The following is a 9,354-nucleotide window of genomic DNA, read 5'->3' on the forward strand; positions in this document are numbered from 1 at the left end:
CCAACTATTTTCTTTTCCACAGCTGAAATGTGCACCCACTTACTGTTTAACTAGCAATTATTTTTCAATTTGCGAAAATAGCTCATATATCAACAAATTTCGCGGGCAAATTGTCCCTCTTTAGACCAATTAAATAAACATTTCCTACGCGGATCCTCCGTTCGCTCGCAATTCATGCGAAGGTAACATTTAATACATTCATGTTTGCTCAAGGCTTGGTATAAAAGCAGTGCAACCTTTAAGTCAACTTGCAGCAGATGCATAAAAACCGTTACGACAGCAACAAGCGAACGGCCAAAGAAGCGACTATAAAACCCAACAAGTCTACAACAACCGGACGAAATGTGGGCGACACACACGCAAACGCACGTTACGACTTTGTTGCAGCTCTTAAGTAAGTTAACTGCATACCTCCGGCTAACGGCTCCTGGAAATAACTGCGCCACCGTTAGCACCCAATTTACATGCCACCACTTGAATTTCACAGCCGTCACTATCTGTGTCGCAAACTGCTACTGCCAATGAGCCCGTTTGTTTTCTCTTACAGTACCAAGATACTTCGCACAATTCTCCTCAGTGCTGATTGTCCATGATGGGCGCGTTGACGCAGACAGCGCCTTGCAGCGGGAATATCTCGAGGCGGTGCAACTGGCATTCCGCAATCTGTCCCAGCAGGGCCGCATAATTGGACTGCAATGGATTGATGTCAGTCAACTGAATGGCGGTGGCAGCAGTAGCAGCAGCAATTGCGGAGACAATTACAACAACAGCGTTGACAATTTGGTCTACGACGATGAGTTGGAGCTGTGTGTGCTGCGCGCCATTAACATTGTAACCGAGGTAGGTAAAGCTTCGTGCTGTCTTCTTCGCAAACAACGGTAATAACTTCGCTGCGATGGCAGCCTTCACTCGCCTATTATTATGCTTTTAGTATATTTGGCTCTGTTTAAGTGCGTATGTTTACAGTTACATTTATTTTCGTTATCGCTCGCTTTCTGGAGTTTTGCGTGTGAATGCGTACATAGTTAAGTGTATTTGCCCTTACTCTTACAGTGTTCTCATTTGTTATCTTTTTCGCAGGGTTTCATCACCATTCTTTCGGACACAGTGCGTTTCCTGCACGCTCGCTACTTTGCAACACGCAATGCGAAGTTACGTCTCAAGGATAAGTTTTATCTATTCTTGTGCGAGCATGAACGTCCCGAGGAGTTGCTATCAACCGAGATACTGCAGTGTGAGTAAAAATGCAATGAATGCACGGAATTACACAAATTCTATTTCGCGAGAAAAAATTGTTTTTATTTCAGACAAGAAAGTTTTCAATGGTTTATAGTATAGTATTAATTCATATATACAATCCTCGACAACTTGTGCATCTATAAAAATGTATAATATATAAAATGTATCATCTCTAATTTATATACTTACACTTTAGTTACGCGTTAGTGAGATAGTTCGAAACAGTATACCAAAATTTACTTTACAACTGAATATAGACTACCACTGCAGGCAATTGAAACATTTTGTATATATACTTTTATGTTATAGAATACCTTCAGCCTTATTATAGTAGGTAGAACAGTGATAATCGGAAAACTGCTCACGACCAGTTGCTTACATCATTTTACAAGAAAATATGAATGCATCTTTCAAGAAAATATATAAATTTTTTTTATTTATTTACGAATATATAAAGCAATGTTGCCCTTTAAACACATTATAAATTTTCAAGCAATATTTACTTTCACATTTAATTTTTGTAAAATGTTTTTTTAAAAATTTACACTGTCTATTAAAATTTTTATTTATTTTAAAATTTCTGTCAAAAATATCAGCAACGCTGCCAAATATTATGAACAGCTCTTCCTAAATATGTAAACACCAGGTTTTTGCCTCCTTTTTCATGTATACTAGCTTTTGTTGAATTCGCAAATAAAGATCCTGTTAGCTACTCTTTAATTTAATTAAATTTTTTTAGATCCATATAAATTTTATTTTTACGAGACGATTAGATCATACAAGACCACTGCAAATTTTGATGTTCTCTAACGCTTGTTGTCTTTCTTCTGTATCATTAAAGTAATAAGGAAATCACCTTGTTCTCCGCCTTCCCTTGATCTGCGATGTACAATATGGTTCAAAATTTTATTCAGATCATTCACAATGTTTTGTTATTTATAATCAATCATCTGAATTAATTGAGTCAAAGTATTTGAAATCCATTGTTTATGCTAATTTTAGTCAAATAATAACTTCTTGTAAATTTTAAAGAATTAAGTTTTAATGAAAAAATAAGTAATTTACGAATTAAAAAATGTCTCGAAAGCAAACAAAAGTCCTCTCTAATAAAGAAAATAATGAAATTTCAATGATTGAGTTATCAATATTAAACTCTTACTTTGCCGTTATCTCGACCATGCTGGTTATAAAGGTTTATGGCTTATGAATTATCTTCAAGTTATCGAAAATTTCGCTCCAAAAAATCGAATTGTTTAGTTTCACTATTATTCAAAGGAAAATACGTACATATACTTTATGAAAAATAATTTGCCGTTGTAATAAAAAAGCTTTATAAAAAAAGCAAAATTTTTTGTAATTTCTATTTTCTTAATAGCGCCTTTTCTATGTCAAGTACCAGCCAATTATATTAACTAGTGCAAAGTTGTTAAATTTATACGTACAACGTAGCGTATAAGCAACATAATGGAAAACTAGGATAAAAATAATCTAACGCAGGCGAATTATATTACGTATAATTTAATTAATAAAATAAGTGAACTATAAATAATCCTAAACATATTTAGATACATTTTTGCTTACACGATTTGAATAAATACATACATACAAGTATACATATATGCATTTTGAATAAAGTTACTCTACGCTCCACTGCATGCAATACTTGGTTTTGAGCCTTTACGATGAGATTACAATTATTATCTCGTTAAGAGATATGCTTATATAATTATAGAAAATACAAAAGCTGCTGATAGATAGATACTACCATTTGAGCTTGCTGTAGCTGGTAGTATCAATCTTTCATAGGATAAGAGCAGCGCTTACAATACAGTAACTTAATTATTCAGTTATTATTACTAAATACTTTAACAACAACCAACAACATTTTTTAATCCTGCAAATACTTCAATGCTTGGTTTTATTCTAGTTTATCCACACCATCTTATGGTCACACCAGAAATGCTCACGGCACAGCAGAGCGACAACCCACAAGGTATTTCTATCAAAACAAAAGTCAATTCAAAGTATACTCACCAAATACCCAATACAACCGCAACAACGGCAACTCGTCGCACACGCAACACCACTAAGCCAACAACTACAGCAATCCCATTATCCACACTCGCCACGACATCTCCAAGCGCGCACCGCGACATCAACATCCAAATGTGGACACAAAAGTTTGTCGGCGCCAGCGGCAATTTGGATGCGCTGCTCCTGGACGCATTCTTGCCGAACGAAACTTTTACCCGGAACGCCGAACTTTACCCAAATAAAGTTAACAATATGAGGGGGCGCACAATCTATGTCGGCTCCGTTACATACAGACCATATGTGGTGGCTAATTATGTGGTATGTTATACAAAGCTAACGGTATACTTCTTTTTAGCTTATAACTAGCAGTACTTTTCGGTGTGAGCGTTTATTGTAAGGGCGTATCAACTGCGGGGGCTGGTGGGTTATCAGATGCGAGGGGCTGTGTTCCAAATTTAAATGTAAACACATGTAAGTGGGCGTGTGCTATGAGTGTTCGCAAGTTATTTGTTAAGATTATATATGTAGGTATGTGTAAGCGTGAAGCAGGTTGAGATTTGAGAACAACAATAACAAGAAGAACTCATGGCATAGCATAGCATGGCAATAACAAGACGCAAAGTTTTGTTCGCACACAATTGTTGACTTAACAGGAAAATACAGACGCATATAATTCGTGTGAACGTGTGTGTGTGTGTGTGTGTCATTGAACGTTGCTAAGCGCTTATAGCTATTTGCTTGAACTTGCTTATTATTAGCTTTTGTGTTTGCTTAATATATGCTGATGTGCTAACTCACATTTATGCTTTAGCTCTGATTTATCAGATATACATACTATATTGATGTGTTTCTAATAACCAATGTGGTTGAGTTGCCAATCTAATCGGAGAAAATTCAGTTGTAGTTAGGTGCTTATGAATAACAAAGCTTTATTGCCTAAACTCAACAGGCACTTGACTGACATGTGCTTTCATATCATTTACACTAAGGTGTCCCTGCTTTTTCGTTTTCTTTTTCGGACTATTAACAAGTTATTTTAACTTAACTTTTAATAAAGTTTGAAGAACCAGTTTATAAGTATTAACATTATAATGACGACATGCAACCAAAAAGAAAAACCAGATAACTACGGCTGCGCCGAGACAAGAATACTCTATATATTTTTTATAGCATAAAATTAAAAACTTTTTCATAAGAGTATTTGATTCTAATCGATCATTTTGTATGGCAACTATATATACCTATAGTGATACAATATCAGCGGTTTCAAAACAATCAAATGAGCAGCCTCCGTCTCAAAAACTCACGGACTAGATTTAAGATATTATTTAAGACAATAATTGTTAAGTAAAGAACCATCTTAATTAATAGCCAGCTGGTACAGGCGATGTGGATGCAATGAACACCAGTGATCACAGTCGCACCGTAGCTTATGTGGGCTCCGAAGCAGAGCTTATGAAAACTTTCTGCGAAGTGCGCAATTGTCATATACGCTTGAAACCATGTAAGTAAAATAAATTATGCAGATCACAGGATTTATGGATTGAGGTGAATGTATAGAAGCAATTTATAGCAGTACATTTATATCTATAATTTATAGTTTATATTTTAAATCGATGCTTTAATGCCGTTTATGTTTCGAAACATTTGAGAAAGAAGATCATCCTTTGTATCGAAAGATATTTGCAAACTATTAGATATGTTACGGAGTATTTGCGAAATTATACCTATATTAATGTATACGAGTATATATTGTATTTCATATACATAAGTTATGGGATTTCTGATATAAGTTTTTGGTTTTATGAATGAGGCAAACTTCGAGAAGAATTTTTTGCAACTATCTGATATCCCACGAAAGATCGCAAACGTACATTAGTTCGCAGTTCCTAAACATTTTTATAAGACGACTGTTTATGTTCATCAACACCCCACATTTTCGTTATAATGCTGATCCATTCAGTTATAATACCTATAGCGGTTCCTACATATTAACACTTTTCAGATAAGTTATATAGCGGTTCCTACATATTAACACTTTTCACATAAGTTAACCTCAAAAAATAAAAACGCTCAATTCCCACTATCAATAATTGTAACTGCTTTAGATAGCAATTCTTTTGAAGATGGAAATATATATGTAGTTGCTACCTTATTTTACGAATTTGGAGAGTGATTTTACTATGGAGAAGTTTAAGCTAGTATAATATAATTTTCAAAGAATAATTTTGAACACTAACAAAACTCTAGACGGTGCTGATAACTGGGGATCCATTTATGAGAACGAGAACGCGACCGGTATGTTGGGTGATGTGTACACACAAACTGTCGAAGTAGCGATCGGCTGCATTTACAACTGGTATAACAACATCTTGGAAACATCTAACACCATAGCACGTTCTTCTGTAGCTATTTTAGGACCAGCGCCGGCGTAAGTTTTCAGATTTCACAATACAAAGTTTACTTCTATTCTGTCTTTCAGACAATTTCCCGCTTGGCGTGCCAACATAATGCCATTCAGTAACGCCCTATGGATCTTCTTAATACTAACGATTATACTTTGTGCCGCCGTTATGTACTTTATTCGTTTTGTAGCCTCTGTACTAGACCAATGGCAAAGGGGTGTACAACGAGATTTTCAACATATAACAGCATTTGGACAAGCAACATTAGATATGTTTGCAGTTTTCATTCAACAGCCGTCCGGGCCAACAAGGTGAACTTGTATTTAAGTATTTGTTTGTTGAAAACTGGAGTTAAAATCATAATCTCTAGTTGCATCGAAATCAGTAAACCAGAATTACATTCATTACAAAACTTTATTGGAAATTTTATCGTAAGCTATCGTGCAGGATATGCTAATGTAGACCTCCGAAAGAATACCTTGCAGGCGATATTATACGAGGTGTGTTCAAACTTTAACGGAAATTTTTGTTTTTTGAAAATAATTTTCATTTATTCATTTGTTTACATTAATGTTGTTACCTTGAATAAAGCCCCCATTCGATATTATGCTCTTATACTAGCGCCTCTTCCGATCCCCGAAACACTTCTCAAACTCAATTTTTGGGATAACATTTAGCTCTTTCAGCGATTTTTATCTACCATATGCTGATAACACGCCGGCCCTATAATTTACAAACAAACAACGAAGTGTGAGCTTTTAACAAACGAAAATCGCCAAGCTCATATAAACATGTCTAACTTTAACAGCTGCTACAGACAAAGTAAGCAATGAATGCTGCTGTAAATTTTATCATACTTCAGTGGCATGTATATGAACATTGACAAAAAAACTTGATAATTGGACTTTCCAAACACACGAAATTTTAAAATTCCCAGATTAATGGGTTAAATATATCATTTATTCTACAAGTTACACTTTTACTTTTTTATTTTTCGCTGGCATAGTCTACACACGTTTGCAGCCCGTTTATTTCTGGCGATGATACTCTGTGCTACTATTACCTTGGAGAACACCTATAGTGGTCAATTGAAATCCATACTGACTGTACCTATATTCACTGAAGCTGTTGATACCATAGAAAAGTGGTCGAAATCCGGTTGGACTTGGTCGGCGCCATCCATCATATGGATCCAAAGTATAGATAGCTCAAATATCGAGAAAGAGCAAGTAATGTCTGAGAAATTTGAGGTGCGCGACTATGATTTTTTATATAATGCCAGCTTTCGATCGGACTATGGGTTGGGTATCGAACGTCTTATGTGCGGGTCTTTTACTTTTGGCGATTATATAACGGCGCCTGCTTTAGAAACAAAAATTGTAAATTTTTTTGAATTACTTTCAAGAAAGATTTATCAATCTTTACACATTTTTAAGGTATCAAAAGATGACTTATATTTTGATTGGACACGTGCTGTCTCCATAAGGGGCTGGCCATTGATGCCGCTCTTCGACAAACATATACGCGCATTCATTGAAAGTGGACTTTACGTACATTGGGAAAGGAGGGTAAGGAGCAAATACATGTAAAGTGTCACGGCAGTAGAAATATCCAACTGTCATTATATTAGAAACCTTATTATATATTTCATAAAAACACGCATCCATTATTTCCTTTTGCTCCATCTCTGTATCAGTGAATCTTTCTCTGATCAAAAGATGGCTCCATTTGCACATATGTTGTCGTCTAAATTTCCCCTTAGTATTTACTGACTAAGTAAATTTATTAGGCAAATCAGCTGCTAGCTTGCTTCACATATCCCGATGAAGCATGAAATCATAAACCTGTTTGTAAACAGTAACATATTTTTGCTCATTTCAACCTTCAGATCGTGCCAATATACTTGAATCGCCAAACACAGGAAATTATAATGAACTTGGCCTCGGGCCACATCAACCAATTACCGCCACAAAAGTTAACCATAGAAAACATTTCGGGCGCTACATTTGCACTGCTCTTCGGCTGTCTGATTGCGGGCTTTGTATTTGTGTTGGAACTAACTGTTTACTACTTTAATAAATTGAAAGGTCTCTGTGTTAATAAAAACCTTAAAAAGTAAAAAAATAAATATGTCAAAGTAATAAAACTATTCTTAAAATTGTTTTTTGAAAAATGCAAAAATAAAACAAAAATATATTGTAATATACCAACAGATCAAATTTGACTCGGACCAGTTAAATTAAATTACGCATGCAAACCAAATGGATACAAAATGTTTTCCAAAATTTTATATGACTATTTTTACCGTAAAAAAATTTAAAAACGAAAAAATTTGTGGTTCCCAAAGTGTTTTGTGGAGTCTACTTTATTTTGAGCACAAATATTTGCGAGGCACAAAACATTCAGTGCAGCTCATGAAATCATCAAAAACTTGTCTGATGCGAGTCGTCCACCCATCTCTGTTAATAGCGATAACATTAATAAAATGATAACATAGGGTCTCAACATCTCTCATGGATCGACTCAATACATTTTGGTTAATGTTTTAGGTATGAGGCATGTCAATGCTAGACTCGTACCAGAAGACCTGAAACTTTTGCAAAAACGACATCGAGTGGAGGTCGCAAAAGTTATGCTTGACAACATAGCTGATGACCCTTCATTCATCCAGTGCATCATTACTGGTGAAGAGACGAGGGTTTATGAATATGATCAATCTAGCGAATGGCACTCCAAAACTGAATCGAAACCGAAAAAAAAGCAAAACGCTGAAAGTACTAAAGGCTATCCCGGCCGAAGCTGTATCTAGTGTTAGCATGCTTTTATTGACTCGAAGCTAAGTTTAAATAAAGTTTTATATTAAAATATGTCGAAATGTAGTTTTTTGTCAGTCCGGGTCAATTTTGATCAGATAGCATATATAGAGTTTATAAGCATTTTTCTTTTGACCGTTTCTCTTTTTTAATATACAAGAAAATGCTTTCCAGCCACTTTCTAGCAGTTAGTATAATGAAAAAAATTTGTTTTCATTCAACCCCTCAAAGAGAACCATACATACCAAGGCAACATTTCATTAACATCTACCAACGTACGCCCACTTCGCAATTCAACTGCAATCATCTTAACAGAAATCGATACCACTTTACTAGACTTAATCCGACCAAATAGCGGACATTAGAGGCACATAACGAGCAATCAAGACTTCGCTACCATAAACATGGAAATAGAAGTCAAATCGCGCTACCTTCAAATATCAATTTCAACTTTAATCCAGCACGTTTCCAGACACACACATACGCACACCTAGATTACATGCGTTAAATACGGGCACACGCCCGAACGCATCACAGACGGAATTGACGAAATGCAAGCATGTGTTGGCTTTATTGTGTTTCGCCCATGTCAGCGATCAAAAGCCGGATATGGCTCAATCTGAAGTTGTATAGGCACTGCAGCAAACTCTGAACACTAAAAAAGCTAATCGAAACAATTCAATTGACTCAACAACAAGAGAGCAGCCACAAACAACGGCCAAGTTGATTCGCTACAGCAGCAAAACAGTAAGCCACTCAATCAAGCGACCTTATAGACCATTACCTAAGCTGCCACAATAAGCGGCGTGGCGATGAGGGCAAAAGGAGTGTAAGTCTCGTGGCAAATGTAAACACAAAATAGG

The 9,354-nt window shown here is 35.7% G+C and overlaps 1 protein-coding gene across 1 annotated transcript; it reads left to right on the top strand.

The window, feature by feature from the left end:
- Positions 1-304: 304 nt before the first annotated feature.
- On the top strand, positions 305-7,921 carry Ir92a (Ionotropic receptor 92a). Its single transcript, XM_070109185.1, is given in 11 exon segments — positions 305-394; positions 548-840; positions 1,081-1,234; positions 3,167-3,591; positions 4,645-4,777; positions 5,524-5,704; positions 5,756-5,989; positions 6,685-7,057; positions 7,115-7,246; positions 7,567-7,815; positions 7,892-7,921. Coding segments are annotated over 11 exon segments (2,256 nt in total). The 5' UTR covers positions 305-342.
- The last annotated feature ends 1,433 nt before the right edge of the window (positions 7,922-9,354 follow it).

Source organism: Bactrocera oleae, chromosome 2, assembly GCF_042242935.1.
Source record: "Bactrocera oleae isolate idBacOlea1 chromosome 2, idBacOlea1, whole genome shotgun sequence".
NCBI classification, from domain to species: domain Eukaryota; kingdom Metazoa; phylum Arthropoda; class Insecta; order Diptera; family Tephritidae; genus Bactrocera; species Bactrocera oleae.